Source organism: Alosa alosa, chromosome 16 (genome assembly GCF_017589495.1).
Source record: "Alosa alosa isolate M-15738 ecotype Scorff River chromosome 16, AALO_Geno_1.1, whole genome shotgun sequence".
Classification (NCBI taxonomy): domain Eukaryota; kingdom Metazoa; phylum Chordata; class Actinopteri; order Clupeiformes; family Clupeidae; genus Alosa; species Alosa alosa.
The window spans coordinates 19358378-19379195 of record NC_063204.1 but is presented as its reverse complement, the minus strand read 5'-3'; the positions used below and the strand labels follow the sequence as shown (position 1 = coordinate 19379195).

At 38.9% G+C, this 20818-nt stretch overlaps 1 protein-coding gene across 1 annotated transcript; it reads right to left on the bottom strand.

Moving 5' to 3' along the window:
* Positions 1–910: 910 nt before the first annotated feature.
* On the bottom strand, positions 911–5842 carry si:dkeyp-28d2.4 (myelin-associated glycoprotein). The gene is made up of 9 exons (XM_048267037.1): positions 5817–5842; positions 4645–4720; positions 3993–4355; positions 3502–3810; positions 3093–3356; positions 2955–2959; positions 2777–2859; positions 1481–1526; positions 911–1244 (listed from the first exon to the last, which is right to left on the bottom strand). Exons 2-9 carry the CDS (start codon positions 4694–4696, stop codon positions 993–995), a joined length of 1374 nt encoding a protein of 457 aa, XP_048122994.1. The 5' UTR covers positions 4697–4720; positions 5817–5842; the 3' UTR covers positions 911–992.
* Between the last annotated feature and the right edge of the window lie 14976 nt (positions 5843–20818).

Genomic DNA, 20818 nt, shown 5'->3' with positions numbered 1-20818 from the left:
CACGCACTAGGCAAGCTCACCAATCAGAAGTGGTCCAACTTAAATTCTGTGAATTCTGACTTTCAAAAATTATATTGCAAATCAAATTGAAATATATCCAGTCAGAAAAATTGCAATTAGATATTTTCCCCAACATATGCAGCCTTAGTAGTAAGGTCTACTAACATTCCAAAAAGTGTTATCTTTTCAATCTTCTTTGAACACTTTAAGCAGCTCTACAATGGCATGAAACCCAAATTACCAGTAACATTTTATGTGGTGAAATCCTTGGTTTGGTTACCTATAGCTGTGTGGCCACACATACTGCACATAATAGGCTCTTTGTAAAGTAATTGGCAATAGCACTTGACAGCATACGAAGCAGAACTGTGAGTGCTAAAACAATGAAAGGAACACCGAGTCCATTCTAGCCATGGTCCCACGCAGGTCTGTTCTCTTGCGCCAGTGAGACTGTGGGGTGCCACAGCATGCTCACAGTAGGATGCATTTCATGTTCTGTTCACTGAAGAATGGACAGCCACCTCTTCATTTCACTATGAGTCGTATACGTGTGGACTCGTGTGCAAGTGTTCATGGTGGTATCTCTTTCAGGGTTTTATTTGTTCCTTTGCCTAAAAGCATTATGCCTTGAGCTGTGTGACTGGTTGTTTGATCAGGAGGCTGAAAGCTGTTCCATGGTAACACATGTTTTGGGGTGGATTATCTGAATCCTGCTGGATATTTGTACTTGTGTGTGTATGTGGATTGGAGAAATATATACAGTACATATACACAATTTTCACACAGCTACTAATACATATAAATATCAAATTCATGGTATTATTTTATAAAATATATTTTTAATATATTTATCTTACATAACAGAGATAGAAAAGGTGCATAATTTAAAACATAAATATAGTCTGTCTGGAGTCTGATGGCAGAGGACAAAAGGCTGCACACATGGCATTTTCTCAAAATAGTTTCAGTTTAAATTGAATTTGAAAATACAGTTACTTCTGTACAGTGGCATAAAGCTCTTCTTTGTCTGGACCTGTCTGATCACTAGCCGGGACGTCTCTGCCTGACAAACGGACCTCTGCGTACTCCGTCTCCTGCCCTGGTGCCTGCTCCTGCCCCTCGTGGGTGTCTCTGAGAGGCACTTTGGAGAAGTCAATCTCCCCATAGTGGAGCTCCACTTGTTCTTCTGAGGGTTTGAGTCCACTAGTGGGTGCAGGCTCTTCCTTTTCGCATGTAGCTGAGGTCTAAGAGAGACCAATAATCACGTTATGTAGCACCATTTAGTGACCATTTCTCATTGTAATACTGACGCTGCTCATTTGAGTTTCATTTGTATTTGTACACAAACTAAAGGACAATGACAAAAGAAAGTCCTTTAGGGAGGCAAAGTAATGTTCTCATATCAAATTGTAACCATATTAACAACTACTTGACCATTGTTATTCATTTATATGGGAAATATAAACATAGCCAACTGTACCTCACTCTCAGAAGTCTGCTCTTTAGTTGATGTGGATTTGTTATGTCTGAAAACATACACAAGCACAATGTTTTATTTGATTATCATCAGTAATAATGAAGTTATCAGTTAAATTAAAAGTGCATCTTAGTCATTGTAACTGTGACCAGGGGTGGGCAGTATTTATGATGATACAATATCTAAAATATGTATTTCAAATACAAAATATTTTGTCATTTGTATTTTATTGGGCTGAAGAAAATGGCTTCATATTTTGTATCAAAATACTTTATAGGTGTAGTTGACAAATACATTTGGTAAAACCAATACTTTTGGTGATGTGATGACATCATAAAAGTACAAAACAATGAATGTAGTCTCTGACTGGTGCTGACTTAGTCATTTGCATAGACATGTGATCAGAATATTGAGTTTCAGGAAGATGATCCAGTGCAGGATGAGTAACGTGTAGGTTGCTTGACTCACACACAATACACTCCCTCACACCAACATCAAATTTCTTGAGAACTTTAATCATCAGTTTCTTGAGAACTTAATCAATCGGAACGCAAGGAACTAATTATGTGATAGCCCGGCAATAATGCTCAAAAAGTTGGCTCATGTCTCGCCTGCCCTAAAGCAACATGATGAAAAGTTCATAGTTATCCCCCTTGGCTTCAATAAAACACTATTTAGCACTTACACACCCAACTAAGAGGGTTCTGATCCTTTCTGATCAAAAGCGTTACACAGTGCAATATCAAACAATCTGGTTGCATGCATTGACAATGTCAGGGACTTGTCTCCACTTTGTACCAAGTGACAAGTTCAATTGTGACTTTTTGAGTGCATCTCTGATACAGTATACAGTATAAAGCTGTTGCTCTCAAACACTGTCAACAGTCAGTGTCCTGATAAACAATACATTAAATAGATACAGTATGAAGGGTGGCAAAGTGATTTTAAGCTCCCTTTAAATAATATTTTTAGTATTTTCTAAATACAAAAATACATTATTTTGATGGCGTGGCTACTGTATGCTGTAGTTTATTTTGATACACTTAAAATCAGTGTATTTGATATTTTATTTTAAAATACATTTTGCTGTATTTTTGCCCATCCTTGACAGTGACCTGAATGTGAACAGAATTCCCCAATCACAAAAACAACAATAAAGATCTGTACTATATTAATTATTGTGTCCCATAAACACACATGCAACACAATAACAATATACTTTGACAAAGGGAGGTTAACATCTTACTGCATGGAGGCACTTTGAACAAGAGCAACAGAAATGTGATGGAAAAGATCTACCTCTTAGCACAAATGATCAGTACAGCCATCAGGACTACTATTGCCAGAGATCCTCCAGATACCCCGATGGTTAGGAAAAATTCCTTTTATCCTCTAAAATGAAGAGAATTTATTGGTTCTGAGCATAGACTAATAATGGTTTGAACATACAGTTTGTTTACATTGTCCATATCAATACACGCACTGGGCATTTGAGAGTGGGCTAATGGTTGTTTTTGCTGCTTCAAACTTTGTTATATTTTCATGTAAAACACTCTCCGGTTTCCGGGATGATTCTTAATAGTTTTTTTGTTTGGTTTGTGTGTTTTTAGAATACCTGTAATCATCAGATTAACTGCAGCAGACTCCTTTCCCCCCTGTGGATGTTCTGCCCTGCAGTAGTACTGTCCTTCATCACTGGAGCTGAGATTGAAGGTGAGGGTTTGTCCAGATCCTATAGGTGTGTGCTGGCCCCTTCTAAACCAGGTGTAGTTCTGCACTGGAGGGTTGGCCACACTGCTACTACAGGTCAGAGTCACACTACAGCCCTCTGCTGCTGGACCTGAAGTGCTCACAGAGGCCACCACATTCACAGGAGAGACTGGGGGAGAGATCATAAAATATATTAGAAATTAGAAACACTTGAAGGGTCTGTATGAAAGAGAGGTAACTTTTAACATCCGAACATTCGAGACATCTTACTGAACCATTAACCATACTGAGCCAGTGACAAAACAAATTCTTACACAAGACTCTGAGTATCTGCACAGTGCTGTTGGCTTCCACAGAGCTGCCGTTCTGTCTGGGGTAAGAAGCCGTACAGTAGATTTTTCTCCCATGGTGACTATGGGAAGCAGTGAAGGTCAAAAAAGACACAAGGGATCTGTTGCCATCCTTCTCATCCTGTATGTGAGTGTGTGTGTTCCCAGTGGGAGGAGACCAGGTGATGGTAGGAGACTGAGAGGGACAGGGAGCAGCAGCAGTGCAGGTCAGATTCACTGATGTCCCCTCTGACACCTCAGACATCTCTGATACCCGTGGACTCAATGGAGAATCTGTTGGGGAGGGGGGCTTTAAATCTAGATTTCATTTTGGCATTAAAACTAGTCAGATTGCACAACTGGCTCAACACAAGAGGTTTCTTACATTGAACACTATTCTTATCAACAAGGAATGTTACTCTAAAGTTATGATAGTGCAGCAATAATTCAGAAAACCCAAGAGGTGAACCTCCTACCTTCAACAATCAGACAAAATGACTCCTTGAACGTATATAGTTCATTGGTCATCTCAGTTCTGAAGTGGTATTTATCTGCATGGCTTTGATTCACGTTGTAGAAGATAGTTGTGCAATCTCTCTGATGTAGATTTCCAGTGATCTCTATTCTCTCAAACAACTTGGTTATGTTAGTAGTGCCATTGAAAACCACTGGGAGATTATCAAATTTTTTTCCGCCTTTAATCCACAATCCATTAATTGACTTAGAGATGTTCAGTTTGGTTTCAAAATCAGGGATATCAAATGAACAGGGAATCACCACACAGAATCCCCCTAAGGCATAGAGTCTCTCTGGCAGTGATACCGAGTATGACCGTTCCCCTGAAAAACACATCAAGTACAATAATTTTACTATAATGTTAAGTCTCTGTTCACCTTCTTTACAAATAGTAGGCCTATATATTTAAGTGTGCTACAAAAAAGAATTTCCATGGACTTCTGTAGGTATAAGACATTCATAGCTGTACATGGCCTCTTATAGAAATTACTTAATATTTCCCCCAAAGTGATCCATGATGACCACTTGCATATTGCCATAGATTTTTAAAACAATTTAACTATTCAAAGATCAATCACAAACATTTGAGGAAAATGTAAAAAATAAACTGACCTATTGCGAAGAACAGGAGATGAAAGAAAAAGAAGGTGTTGAGGAAGATCATCACTTCGTCTTTAAATTCAGCACACTAACAGGAAACCCATGTAAAAATGTATACAGTAGTATCACAGACAAAGACAAAATGCTAAAAGTCATGAATATATTATTACTGTAAGAGCATGAAGCTTATGTACATAGTCCTTTTATTCTAACACACTAAAGTAATTTTGTTAACTATGCACAACTTGCAGAACAATGGGGCAAAAACAGACCGTTGTCTGAACATTTCAGCATCTCCTCAGACAAGCAGATTGGTTTCAACACTGATCTACCACTTCCTGCTTCAAACATGGCATGTACTCTGTACCGCACAAGATGTATACAAGTGGGGGAAAATGGAACACAAATCCATTGAAAAGTCCCCTGAAAAAAGTACTGAATCGAAAAAAAAAAGGGAAGCAATGTCTTCAACACTTTGGAATATTCTTAAGAATCCAAATGAAAAAGTATATAGTAGATTTCTGCTCATCATGTTTCACATCCCCTTTCTAAGTTCATTTGCCTTTATTGCATGATTAGAGTTACAGTGGCAAGAAAAAGTATAAAATAAAAGTATGAGCTCAATGCAAATCAAACCAGCTAATAGGCTAACTGAAATAACATTTATTTATTTATGATACATTATTCATTCACTAAGAAAATTGGTGTCCTTAAAGGTTAGATATTTCCTCATTTTTCACTTAAGGCATTAAGATCAATTTCCAAAAGATGATTTTATATTCCTCTTTTCAGTCAACTTTAGCATGGGTGCCAATACTTTTGGCCATCACTGTACTTATGCCCCCTGTATTTTAAGGAAGAACATTTAGTTATTTATGATACATTATTCGTTCACAAAGAAAATTGGTGTCCTTAAAGGTTGGATTTTTCCTCATATTTTAATTAAGACGTTAAGATCAATTTCCAAAATATGATTTTTTATTCCTCTTTTTAGTCAACTTTAGCATAGGTTCACTTTTTCTTGCCCCTGTATATTTAAATAATTTTAATTTAAATAATCTGTTCCTAAAAGACAATTGAATAGACTTCATTGTGGAAGTACAGACAGATTTTAAAAGATGGTTGAGCAAAGTAGCCTTGTTCTGTTGCTTGAGAGTATCAATGTGCAAAATTTGAGCTCTTACCTTCCTAGAGTCCAAAAAGAGGAAGCTGCTCCTAGCTAGGCTGGAATGTAAATGAGCTCTCTTGTTTTCACGCCTTGCACTTATTTATATTGAAAAAAAAGAAGTTAGAAGAACTCTTTCCCTACTAGTGGTATATTCTGTTGTGCGTGTGAATGTAGAATATGACAGGGCACTAAAGCCGCCAGTGATGTGTGGCCCAAGCCCTGATCAGACATGGGAGGACAAGCAGATATGAGATTATAAAAGTGTGAAAACTTTGAGAAGTGCTGAATCTGATGGTGAGTGCGGTGGTGAACAGGAGGAGTACAGCTCTGCAGCACAACCCAAGGGTTTGGTTGAGTTAGCTGATCCCCCCTCTACCTACATATGAGGAATGCATGTGTTGGGTAATATATACAGCATGACCAACAAAGGATTTTAACACAAATGTTTAGCAACCTTTAGTCTTTAATTTGTATATAAAATACATAATTTCTAACATATTACAGAACATTTCTCACATGCTACAGAGCAACAAATAGAAAAGATTTCTGATTTCCTTATACCTACTAAATCTGAGTGTTGCCTGATATAGCACCTGCACAGCAGCAGGAGATTAATGACTAAAGATATTAATCAATAAAAGCCCAGTTGTCTCAGTCTACCTTCCACCTATGGCATCGTTTCCCGACCTTGGGGTCAGGACCCCATGTGGGGTTGCCTGAAATCCAAATGGGGTCGGCTGAGATATTGGGTATCTTACAATTGCACTGTAAAAAAAATATCTGCCTAGTTTACTCAAAAAAGTAATGCAACCTATTACAAGGGCTTTTTTGAGTAAACACAACTAGAAATAAGGCAACTTATTGTAAATGTTTTTGTGAGTATACTCAAAGAGAGGGCATAACTTACATAATCAATTTGAAATAAAAACATCTTTCAACTATAAAAAGCTTTTTCTACCAACTATTCGGAGGACTTCAAAACACAAGTTTAAGTTACTAGTTGGTACAACTTAAGATAAAAAGTAAGGAAAACCCAAAGCAACAATTAATGCAAGTGATTTATTGCAGAAATCAGTGTAAAAGCACTGCACACACAAGTAGCCTCAAAATGATCTTTTACACAGCCTAAATGCAGCATAGAATACACAGATATTTTTCAAAAATGTTTTGAAACTACAGGTTCACCTCTAATCAGTGAACTTTGAGCTGCACACAATCAAAAAATAAATAAATAAAAATAATAAAAAAAATGTTTTGAAACCACAGGTTCTCACCTGTAATCAGTGAACTTTCATCTGCACACAATAAAAGAATATATCAGAAATGTTTTGAAACAATGGGGTTTCAACTATATTCAGTGATCTTTGAGCTGCACACAATCAAAAAATAATAATAATAATAATAATAATAATAAAAAAAGTCACTTACAATCACAATAGGTACTGTAGTGTTAAGATCCTGAGTGCTATGGGCCTCATAATACAAACTGTAATGAGGGAACTCTGTAATGAGGATAAAACATGGCTTTGAAAAGAAAATGCCATTGTTTTCAAAATTGAATAATAAAATGCACTTTGTTGTACCTTTAGTCGCAAAGCAACAAAATTGTATAAAATGCATGGTAACATTTTACATGATGGGTAAGTACATATCACATTCATAGCAGCTGTGAAATTATCAAACTAAGTATTTATAATTTATTCATAAAACATGACAACATTCATTCACATCCAAGTTTAACACTGGGAAGTAAACTACATAGAGATGACCCGGGAACTTTGGACATTTTCCCTTGAGTGTGGGCAAAGCGGCAAAATATTATAATTACCTCAAGGTGTCAACAAATCAGGGTCAACAAATACTGGTCAGCTATATGTAGTTTACCTCTCAGTCTTAAACTCGGATAAGTGATTATGAATACTTAACAACCTGTATAGCAATAATATAAGCTATTCATAAAAATATTTAGATATGATATGATCAGATGACAAGCATAAATGGCAATAAATATCGCCATTCTGACTGCCACATTTTTGAAGGGTTGGGTATGAATGTTGTCATGTCTTCTGAAACGGTCACTACAGCTACTATGAATATGTTATGTACTCACCCGTCAAGTAAAGTGTTACCAAATGCATAAAATTAAACTTAAAAGGTCTCACAGTCCTAACAATCAGTAAAACTTACAATAATGTGCCATTACATCAATCAAACTATCGCAGATGTCCCTGCATTTTATTTCCGAAAAGACAGGGTTCTCTTGAGAACAGCTGGTAGTTCCTAGGTTGAGAAAAACCTTTTTTGTATCACCTCAAAGGTATACTTGAGGTTTTTGGGGTATTGCATATTGATTGCATAAACAAGGCCCATCAAATACGCAAATGCAGATGGTACATCCTTAATATCCTGGAGAACAACAGTCTCTTCCAAAATGATGGCTGTGTTGATTACATTAGGGAAGAGACTTCGACTGCTGCAACGTCATCTTCTTTCACTGTGAGGATCCCAATTTTCACACCTTTGGTGTAGTCTTCCTCAGCATCTGTATCCTGAGAGTGTGCAAACACAGAAGACACCACTGATTGAGTCAAACATAATTAAAAGAAAAGCTGTATAGATTAATCAATTTGTTAACACAATCAAAATACTTTAGAAAGTCATCATAAATACACTACTTGGCTTGTGTACTATGATATAGTGTGTATCCAACTGTTTTATAATAAATAAAAACACAGTTTACATATTACAATACAATGTGTCATTCAATATCAAGGGACAGGGAAGAGGAAGACGGCAAAAGGGATGCCAGAGAGACGGACAGAAGACAGGGACGAGTTGGTAAAAGGACACAAGGAGATTGGGATAGGAAAAAGGAGGAGAGGCAGGATAAAAGAAAGGAGCCAAAGAAGTAGAGGAAGAAACACAGGTGGTGAGATAAGACAACATGCACAGAGAATAAGATTGATTATTACCAGACATTTCTTGAAAAGACTTGTTGGGTCCTCCCTGAGGTAGAGGGGCAATCCTTCCAAGGCTATTCTTTTACGGTGTTCTGCAATCGCCATCACCTGGGCACACAGACAGAGATACAAAGATTATTTAATTCCCAAATTTTCATAATTCAGAATGAATCTGTAGTCATTAAAGTGCATGCGTTTTCCTAGTCTGGCAACCCCAATTTTAGCTTTGTCTTTGCTACCGCGGCCACGCATGACGTTTGTTCGCACAATCAGTGAGAAAGCAAAAAAAAAAAAAAAAATCAACACATTACATGGGTTGAGGCAAGCTAAAGCTGGCAATCATGGAAATAACTTCATGTCACAAACTATTGTTGTGAAAAGGTTGTGTCTATTTTCCTGCTCCCCTGATATAATGTTAAGGCTAATGTTGTTTATAAATTTAAATGTGAATTTGTGACGTAAAGCGTTTTTGCTCTGAGCAAAAGTAGCAAAACAGCAGTGAAACTTGCCAGCATTGAGCAGAGCGGAAAGCAAAGGGGCATAGCAGCTACTGCTGGCGATGTGAAAACCCCTTTACAGGAGAAACATTTACATATCACTTTGTATTGTTATTAAGCAAAGTTTGGCTAACGTTAAATTAAGTCAAAAGGACTGGTCCAACGTTTATAAAAAGTAGTCTTATTTAGATTGTAGCGAAGCATCTTACAAGTTAGCAAACACAACTTTGCATGACAAGCTATGGCATTTGGCGTTTTCAGCTACAACACAAACTGTTCCCCAACAATTTGGCTATGGACACAACTGGACAATAATAAGTTGGATTACGTGGAAGCAAGGGAAACGTTCGTTGTTCAGAATGTAATGCGATAACTTTATAGTCATTATCATTGGCCAAAGTCTCACCAAAGATGTTGGTTTATGTTAGCTTCCATTAACTAGTTAACATTAGCTTCGCCAGCTGAGTAGACTAACGCTAGCTAGCCATTGCAATGTTCAACAAACTATACAAGACTTGAGTTTAAAGCGATAAAATGACTGTGTAGATTGATCTTGTACTTTACCTTTACTCGATGTTCCTGGTCGCTGTAGAGAGAAACCACAAACTTTCTGGCGATCTTCCCAGCAAGCACCAATCCACCACATGGAGTAGTTCTTCTTGGCTTTGCCTTGAGCTCCTTCTGGCTCAGTGGGGAATCCCGTAGTGATTCAAAGTACGCATGTGCCAACATGAGATTTTTTTTCAGGTGACTTCACAGACACAGGCAATTAAATATTGAAGTTGAGTCAACTGGGTTACAAAAGTATGTGAGATGAAGTCACAAAACTTGATAAGATAAATTCATTATATGAGTTTAGTATATTTTTCTGGTCTTTCCAGTTCTGTTTACTCCTTTACATATTCTGGCTGAAAAAATGCAAGTTCTAATTTTTACAGTGTGACAGTACATTACATTAAAATATATATACATTAAATGAAAAATATATGACATGATATCCAAGTTAAGTAACTAATCGGATCTTTCATTACAATGTAAAAATAAAAGTAGACATCCCGCATGAGATCATCATGGGCAATAATGCTTGATCAACGTTCAAATTAAAGTAGCAAAATAATCAGGCAAGTTAGTCAAACAAAAAAATGAGCTTGCAAGGACATTTGGGGAAAATGCTGCTCTCAACTGGATGTTACAGCAAAGATGAGATGCGGTCTCTCTCACAACATGTTGTGAATGATTGGGGTCGCCAACGTTTTGTGACTTTAAAATAGGGTCACCTGCCAAAAAAGGTTAGGAAACCCTGGTCTATTTGTGTACATTTTTGTTAGGGACCAAAATGACATCAATCTGTAGACCAGAATAGTTTTGAAGACCAAAGTTTTGAAGACCAGAATATGCATTTACAACTTTTTTTCTTTCGTATTTTTTGCCTTTATTGTAGGACAGTGCAAAGACAGACAGGAAGCGATTGGGAAAGACGTGGTGTGGGACTGGGAAATTACATCTACGCTATTATGGAGAGGGTGTCATCCAAAAATAGACTAGGTTGTTATACCGGAACCTGTGATCATTTCCGATACTACTCCTATCTCTCCCACCCATTTCCAGTCACTGTCCTATTTTAATTAAAAAGGCACCCCCAAAAAACAACCAACAACCCAACCAACAAACAAACAAGAAAACAGGAAATATATAAATAGTGGCACGGTTTACAATTCTTGTTAAAGGTTGTTGATACCTGAGCTCAACATTATCTGAAGCAATTGGTTGAGAGGAATGTTTGGCTTGGTCCAGGCTGTTTAAGCACAGAATGGACAGCTACTGTAGAAGTCCACGAAGAGCAGGTTGCAAATTTGTTAAAACCTATTCCACCTAGAAGGTACCGTCACAGGTGTGATGTTGTAAAATGAATGTTGTAAAGAATATCTGAGGTCACCAAATTCAACATGGAATAGAATGTTCATAGAATGTTCAAAACTCCCCTGCTGAAGGGTTAAATCTTTGCCATTGATATTAACAAGATTTAATTTTCAGAAGGTTTTGAGTGATTGCAGTTATTTCTGTACTTTGGCGTAAAGCTCTTCTTTGTCTAGACCTGTCTGATCACTAGCCGGGACGTCTCTGCCTGACAAACGGACCTCTGCGTACTCTGTCTCCTGCCCTGGTCCCTGCTCCTGCTCCTGCCCCTCGCGGGTGTCTCTGAGAGGCAGTTTGGAGAGGTTGATCTCCCCATAGTGGAGCTCCACTTGCTGGTCCTCTGTAGGTTTGGGTCCATAAGTATGGGCAGGCCCTTCCTCATCACATGTAGCTGAGGTCTAAGTGCCAGAGAAGCCAATATACCATGTCATGATCATTTATCACACAAAATGATCTTCAAATTGATCTAATTATTCATTATATCATTATTCACTTGCATTCAAAATCATACATTAGATAAAACATACCTCACACTCGGAATTATGCTCATCCTCTTGATGTAGTGTAGGCTTGTTCCATCTGAAAATTACATTCAACACAACAACTGTCAATCTGAGGGGTATTTCAGACATCCAAGATAAGTGATAAAGCGAGGCTTGACCTAGAGTTGTCTGGTAATCATAGCTCAACACATATCATTAACACCAATCCAGGATGAGTATTATATATCCTATAGGAGCGATTAGTCAAGCCAAGTGTAAGTAGTTGAGAATACAACTACTTCTACTACTACAACTGTTTTCTTTTTTCCTCCAAAGAAACCACAATTAGAATAAAAAAGACGCGGAAAATTAGCCTGGAAATCCAGACTCAAATCTAGAAAGATTTAGGGTCTGGCTATGAGTAATGAAAATAGCCCAACTTGAGGGGCAGCACCAAGCGTGCATTTGAAAATATCACTGCATGCAATTGGATAACACTACGACCAATGTTTACTGACTGATTCCAGACTTCGACGTTGCAGCGCTGTCATCATCTGGTTAGCTCCCCTCTGGTCTGCCTATATTTGATACACCGATGTGATTGGTGTAGCTAGGCTCCAAGGGCATGGGTAATGAGCATCATTACTGATTGCCAGAGTGACTCACTGAGCAAATTCAAATTGTGCTCTCTCAAGAATTCTGTATTTTCCAAGGTAGCGGAAAATAGCGTCATACACACAAAGTGAACAACCGCTTTAGATATAGTAGGGTTAGTATATATTATCTTTATAACCGAATTCGTTGAAAACATCCTTGAAATCCTTTGAAAAATTGCCCTCCATTTCCAATCAACTACTACAGTAGTCTATTCATCAAACGTCTAACAGCAAAACAACAAGTATTTGTTCACAGGTTAATTTTAAGGCTATTAAATTATTAGAAATAACTAAGCCTGGGCACAGAATAAATCCCCATGGTAGCCTAAGTGCCATCTCTTTTGTGCAACCAAGTCAAGGCTAAATGTATAGAGGATAACCAAAAATCCCTGATTAATCCCTTACAGTCCCTAGGTTTTGTGAAATACCCCTATGGTCTGTAGTTTTGTTTACTACATGTAAATAACAACTGCTTGTGGTCCTGTCAACCATAGCTGAGAGCAATAGTAGAAAATTGTATGTATGTTCACCATCATTTTTTAGCATATTTGATCACACATTTTCTTCACTGACAATGATTACAACCCCAGCTATTCAATTCCACCGCAGTATATTCTCATAAAAGAGTATTTGATATTGGAATAGTATACAGACTTAAAATATTCACCTCATAACACAAATCACAACAAATAACAGGAGTACTACCAGGGATCCACCTGTTGTTGCTCCAATGATTAGGATAAAAGGTGTCTTCCCTTCCTCTGAAACACAGAGCATGTCATGTCAGTAGAAGTGCAGCATCCCAAGGGTGGTGCATGGGCATGATCATATCATTGTTCACACCTGTCAAGTTAAGGATATTAGGCCATATGTGCCATTTGGCACCCATGTGAGTCCTTCGTACAGAAATAAAAGCGACATTGTAGTCAGTTTTCATTTAATGCTACAGCCCACAATCCAGGTCATAACAACTAGAACATACTGTACATTTGGCTTATGCAGTATCCACTTAATAGGCTCTGTGCACTAGCGTAGTGACAAACCTTCGTTTTTGACAAACAAGTTTTGACAAGTCGACAAACCAGTTTCGCTGTCAACAAGCATCTGATGATGAGCATTGAGCATCTAAGAGTATTTTTTAAAATTGCTTTAAATTCTGTCATATTTTTCCTTACAAGGACTTCTTTGGGTAATACAGCTTATTATGACCGCCGCGCAGCGAAGCGGTTTAGTCAGATTTTTTTTTTTCTTTCTTTTTTTTTGCATTCCCAAATTTCCGTCAATGATTCACGGGACACTGAAAGACCGGGGTACACGAAACTTGGTGGGCATGTAACCCCACATGGATAGCATGGAACCATCGTTTTTCGTTTTGATCTGTAGCCCCCCCGCTGGACTGGACCCCCCGAAAGAAGGGTAGGGCAGACACAGTTTTCTGTGAATATCTCGAAAAACCGTAGGGTTTAGGAGGACCATTTTTTTTTTGTATGTTGATCTCAAGGGGTCATGTCAACCCATTCCATAACCACTCATTTCATGTATAGCGCCACCTACTGTAGTTAAACACAAAAAAGTAAAAATGAGGTGTTGTAATTGAAGGTGATCTGTGACCTAACATAGTCAAAACTGCACGAAATTGGAAGTGTAGGATCATTATGACACCCTCTGTAAGCACGCCAAGTTTTGTGGAATTCTGTTCATGGGGGGCCACACAATAAATTAATTTATGTTACTATACACCAACTGGCCTGTAGGTGGCCGGAGACAGTTTTCTGTGAATATCTCGAGAACCGTAGGGGCCTAGGAGGTCCACCTTTTTATGTATGTTGGTCTTAAGGGGGCATGTCAACCCATCCCATTACCTCTTATTTCATGTATAGCCACCTAGTTAAAAAATTAAAAGCAAAAAAATTAGGTGTTTTCATCACAATATCTCTGGCTGACAAGGTCAAAACTGCACGAAATTAAAAGTGTAGGATCATTATGACACCCTCCGAATGCATGCCAAGTTTTGTGTACTTTCGTTCATGGGGGCCTTACAATAAAATAATTTATGTGTACATTTAGTGACCGTACACCAACAGGGTTCCCGGGACACTGAAAGACCGGGGTACACGAGACTTGGTGGGCATGTAACCCCACATGGATAGCATGGAACCATCATTTTTCTTTTTATCTGTAGCCCCGGCTGGACTGGACCCCGAAAAGGAGGGTAGGGCAGACACAGTTCTCTGTGAATATCTTGAGAACTGTAGGGCCTAGGATGACCATTTTTTTTTCCGTATGTTTGCCTCCAGGGGTCATGTTAACCCATTTCATGTGCACACATGTGCACAAACAGATACACACACACACACACATACATTCACAGTAATCATCATTATGACACATACTCACACAGTAGACATATGTACGCTTGCATGCACAGGCACACGCAACACACAGCAAGCAGGCACACACACACACACACACACACACACACACACACACACTCACACACCCACACACACCCACACACATAACATAAACATAACACAAACAATCAAGAATTTCTCAGAATTATGAACAGGCAAGATGGAGGTGGGGTTGTATAAAATTAATTTCACATGTGAAATCTATGAACTAATCATGTTTTGGTACTTGTTGTCTAGCAGATACCAGTGAGAATTGAGTGTGGATAATGCAATTTAGTGAGACAGTTAGAATCATATAGGCCTTTCAGCGTGATTTCTTTTTGTGGAAAAAATGTGCTGGACTGGGCGGCAGTCATATTTTGTACCGCTCTGCGGTACATCTAGTTAAGGTACAAATAGTCATTATGTATAGGTAATACAATTAGAGTTAAGGTAATATAACACACTATAAGGAATATAGCCTACTAGTTTGTATACATGCTTTATATGTCCAGCTCTCACCTGTTATCAGAAATCTTGGTGTGTTTGAACGTTGATCTCCATAATAAGTCCCTCAGAAAAGCTGCTTTCTTCCATCTCCAGCACCTGTCTTCGCCCTCTCCTGTCTAACACTGATGCACAAACTCTAGTGCATGCCTTTGTAAGGATCCTAATTACCAGGCTGATGATAATCTTTTCAGTCATATATTGACTCTTGATCAACTGCTAAGTGTGGGCCTATTGTGGGCCTACTGTCACATGTCCACAGGAGCAGTTAACTATAGGGACAGGAAATGTAATCAAATGTATAACTTGTCATGTCTTGATTGATTCACTCTCACTACAACAATGGTCTCAAGTCTCATCAAAGTACTCTCAAATCAGATGACCTCCAACCATGTGATCCCAAATCAGCTGACCTCCAATCATGTGATCCCATATCAATGTAACCAACCACAAACTAGGTAGCCTACCATTATTTAAGTGAGGTTCACAGAGCATTCTAGGAGCCATTCTGTAGTCAGAATCTCCCGCACCACTAAGGTGTGTAGTCATCATCCTCTGAGCTGGTATGTTCATTCTCTGATTGCTTCATATGGTTTCCTAAATGTTCCTTTAACCTGTTTTCGTGACTTTCACATTATTCATTTAGATGTACCTTCTATAATGTATTGGATGAATAGCTTGTGTCTGACAAATAAATTGTTATGCTTTGACCCGCATAGTTTTCTAGAGTTTCTTTAGATATCCCTCAAGTTGAAGATGGGCCAGGAGGGCGGCTAGGATTAGTCTCCAGGGCCGTGGGGCTAAATCAGTGAAAGTGTAGGCATGCTACCAGGAGAACTGGCCATCGTATTGTACTGTGGTGGGTCACTGATTTTATTAGTAGTCTGGAATTAGACAGCTAACCTTAGCACACCCTGAACCCTCTGTAGCTTCGGTAAGGTGTTCTGTCCAGATGAGCATAGTGGTCCAGGCCAGCACTATAGCCTCTGACCGACTTTCACACTAGGATCATTACTCAAGTGAAGGCCTCGAATTGTCGGGCCGAGGAGGGCCTCGCACACTATTCTTGGGGAAGATCGTCTAATTAAATAGCTAGAAGGCATTCTTGTAACAGCATTGTGGGTAGGCCCACATCGGCCTACTATGGATAGTAATATTACGTTGACCGAAACTTCTCCATATCTAGCGGGGTCAGAATCATTAGGTTAACAGGGGTTCTATAATCAATTGTTATTTTCAACAGCGCGCGGACAGCTTCACGATTTCCTTCGACCACTCCCAGTTCCCTCATTGGTCCTGACGAGTGACGTCTTACACCTTCATGTCCCGTATTGATTATTGCAATTCCCTCTTCATTGGCCTCCCTGGGAGGTCTCTCCAAAAACCGGTATACCCCAAACTCAGCGGCTAGAGTTTGCTCCCACACTAAGCACTCTGCCCACATCACCTCCATCCTCTCCAACCTCCACTACTAGTCCCGTATCAAGTTCAGAATTCTCCCTCTTACCTTCAAAGCCCTTCACAACTTAACCCCTCCAGCCCCCCCACACACACACACACACACAAGCCCACCGATACCAAAATCCCCTGATTCCCCCCCCATAAATAACAAACACACAGTATCATGCTGTAGCAACACTTCATAAACTGAACCCAAACATTTAGATTTGGACCTATAGGTTATTATATAATCAGTATCGTAATTTCTGTCAACTATGATGATCTCCATGCATGTTCAGTAGCCTATTTTTTCATTTAGTCAAGCAGTGACATGTGGTTTAATCAGTGTTGGGCAAGTTACTTCAAAATCGTAATATATTATGTATTACTTATTACTGTCATTTCAAAGTAATTCATTACATTATAATATTACTGTCTCTGAATTGTAAGGCATTACACTACTATTGTATTACTTTTAAGTTACTTTTACCAAAATATCTGGAAATATGGATTTGGAATTCTAAATGCAGTTTATTATGCTCAGTGCAGCTCACTGCACTTCTAATGGAGGGTGATGTGGTACAACATAATGACTGAGCTAGGCTTAAGGCTAACAACAGTAGAATGCAATAGGTGCAGTGATGGCTCATGATGCAATACAAGGAACAATCATAGCCAGAATTTTGTTTAAAGAAGAAAAAGGTCAAAAGTCTGGTCAATTGTGATAGAAATGCTGTAACTTTAGGCTTAGGCCTACTCATTAAAATCAACAGAGAGCCCACTACCTGTATATTGTAACCCAAAACTTAAGACATGTCAAGATAGGCTACACAGTGCAGCTACTGGCCATTTTTGTGCCCTAACTGGTGAAGTATGTCATTATATGGCCAACTATACACAAATCCGGCGAAACACGGAAGTAAAGCAGCGCCGCCATTACTGCGTTGCCTTGCTGCTAAGGAAGTAGCGAAGTAATGTGTTGGTCCTGTAGGCGGCTGTAGCAGGCGTTAGCTGTAGATCGCGAAATCTTCTTCTTTTTCTTAATTTTTATTTAATACGTATGCTGTCCAGTGATGCCAGGAAAAGCGTGTTGTGTGGTCGGCTGTTTTAACAATAGTAGGAATATACAGAACTAGAATTAAACCGTTTGTGAAATTCACAAACCTTTGTTGCACATTGAGTGCCCATGTTTACAGGCTTACGGATTACACAGAGTTCCTTGTCGAGGACTAAGATGTGCGTTAAAAGTGGATGAAATACATACGATTAATAAAATAATCCTGAATACCTGTAAGAACATGTATTTTACTGCTACAAGTGGTTGTGGCTAATAGTTATTTGCAACTTCTGAAGCTTGTGATATTAGCAACACAGCTCTTAATGATAGCATTCGGCTTATTGTTGTCATTAATTAATACACGTCTTAATACATTATGTTGTCAATAAATTACCTTCATTGGTAAGTGTTCGCCACTGCCTGACATCTACCCAATGTTCCCTTTCACCTGACATTTTTTCATGAGCAGGGTCTCCTATTTGATATTCTCTGACAGTATGCTTTCATTGAAAAGCCATTAGAAGGCACTGGCAAGTGTCACACCGTCACACTCCGCAGGCACGCAGTAATGACGGCAGGCAAGATGGCAGCGCCCATAAAGGTCGCGGCGGATTGGTGTATAAAGATGTAATCTGCCTGTTCCCAGGGATGGGTAGTATTTCTGAAACATGTAATATGTGTTTCAAATGCAAAATAGTAATTGTAATGAATAATTGGTAATTAGGCAACAATGGTTTATGTTTATCGCAATCAGCTAATGTGAGAACAGCTGTGTTCAACAACACTTACAGCTTTTCAGTGACAGCTATTGCTGAAGCATCAGCTCTGGCCTGAAGCACTGGTGTGAAGTCGTACGCAAGTAAAGATGAGCAAGTTGACCTGTGCAAGTTCACATAAGGACACTGACAAAGGCAACCATGTCCCATTGTCTCCATGCCAATCTTTAACAGAAAAACAGAGAATGTTAATTATTCATTACACCTGTGTGTAGTATCTACTTTTTTGTGTTTTTCACATTTAGTATTTGTATTTTGCAGTATTTTTAAAATACAAAAATACACACCAATAAAGTATTTTGATACAAAATACAGAGCCATTTCCTTCAACCCAATAAAATACAAATGACAAAATACTATTTTGCATTTAAAACACATATTACATGTTTCAGAAATACTACCCATCCCTGGGAACAGGCAGATTACATCTTTATAGTTGGCCATATGATGACATACTTAGGTTAATACTGTATTTCACCAGTTAGGGCACCAAAATGGCCAGTAGCTGCACTGTGTAGCCTATCTTGACATGTCTTTAAGTTTTGGGTTACAATATACAGGTAGTGGGCTCTGTTAATTTTAATGAGTAGGCCTAAGCTTAAAGTTACAGCATTTCTATCACAATTGACCAGACTTTGACCTTTTGTCTTCTTTAAACAAAATTCTGGCTATGATTGTTCCTTGTATTGCATCATGAGCCATCACTGCACCTATTGCATTCTACTGTTGTTAGCCTTAAGCCTAGCTCAGTCATTATGTTGTACCACATCACCCTCCATTAGAAGTGCAATGAGCTGCATTGAGCATAATAAACTGCATTTAGAATTCCAAATCCATATTTCTAGATATTTTGGTAAAAGTAACTTAAAAGTAATACAATAGTAGTACAATTCAGAGACAGTAATATTATAATGTAATGAATTACTTTGAAATGACAGTATTAAGTAATACATAATATATTACGATTTTGAAGTAACTTGCCCAACACTGATTAAATCACATGTCACTGCTTGACTAAATGAAAAATATAGGCTACTGAACATGCATTGAGATCGTCATAGTTGACAAAAATACGATTTGTGCCAACATGTTGTAGAAACACAACCACAGCCTTTAGGCCTATTTGGTGCAAATCTTCTACATTGGTTATAGTCAGCGATTCACATTAACTGTAGGCTATCACCACAAGTGTATACTAAACGTTTTTGCCCAAGTTTGTGTGCCGTCATCACATTTTGCAAAATTAGGCTACCTTCGTTACTAACCTACCAGTTGATACTTTTTACGTGCATCGACTCGCGATTGATTGTGCATCTAATGTAACACTCGGTGGAGAGACTTCCACTTTCCAAGTTCCACTTTCACTGTCGTTGTGAGCTAAAAGGCTACTATATGGGAAATACTTTGAAGTTCCTTTCGAGTCCAAACATGAATAGGTTTTCTTTAACCTGTGCTACACTTTTCCACCAAGTTGTGCGAAAATTGTAGGTACCCGGAGTTTTTTTATGTTGACAGACAAACCGCATACAGTAGCCTACATGGTGCAGTAAATGGAAGCTCTTCGTAGCGCGTGCAACTTACGTCTATAAAACAATATATTTATGGAATAAAATTAGACACTTCTGATTGCTGTTTACGGTTAAACTGCGATGATGTGAACACCAGCCAGCGGAGGGCACTTATATAGCCTAGGCTATCATGCATGGACTCGTAGGCTATATTTCCCCACAAACCAAGCGGCTGCTTGGACAAATCCACTTGAGGGGTGGGGCAGGGGGGCGCGATCGTAACACACACTGAACCTGTCATGAAGAGGCCAAAATGATTGACCTGTCGCCCCCCAAATGGATGCAACTGCATTTATAGGCTAAGCCTAGGTCTACATGACGGGCCGCAAATAGGCTAAATAACTTTAAAATTCCCGGAGTGGACCGGCCCACCGGGCATTTGCACGGTTGTACAGATTACCAGTCCGAGCCTGCCCCCCTCTACCTCAGTGAACTCCTGATCCTATACTCTCTCCTGATCCCCGCTCCCTTAAGTCATCTAGACCAGTGGTTCTTAAACTAGGGGTCGGGACCCCCAGGGCGGTCACCAAACATATTGGAGGGGTCGCAAAATGATTTGCAGTCTGAATTAAATACATTTTTCTAAACGTTTATCAACCAATGCCCAATTCGCAACATTTTGGAACCAAATTTTGCCGGTTGGTGATAAAGGAGTCGCGAGACTTGGCCCATGTTTTTTGGGGGGTCGCCAGACAAAAAGACCAGTGGTTCTTAAACTATGGGTCGGGACCTCCAGGGCGGTCGCCAAAAATATGGGAGGGGTTG

Coding starts and splice junctions, on each gene's coding strand:
- si:dkeyp-28d2.4 (XM_048267037.1), bottom strand. CDS start 4,696: ATGATCTTCCTCAACACCTTCTTTTTCTTTCATCTCCTGTTCTTCGCA. Junction 3,811..3,992: donor ATTTTGTCTGATTGTTGAAG/GTAGGAGGTTCA, acceptor CCTCCCCAACAG/ATTCTCCATTGAGTCCACGG. Junction 1,245..1,480: donor AGCAGACTTCTGAGAGTGAG/GTACAGTTGGCT, acceptor GGTCTCTCTTAG/ACCTCAGCTACATGCGAAAA.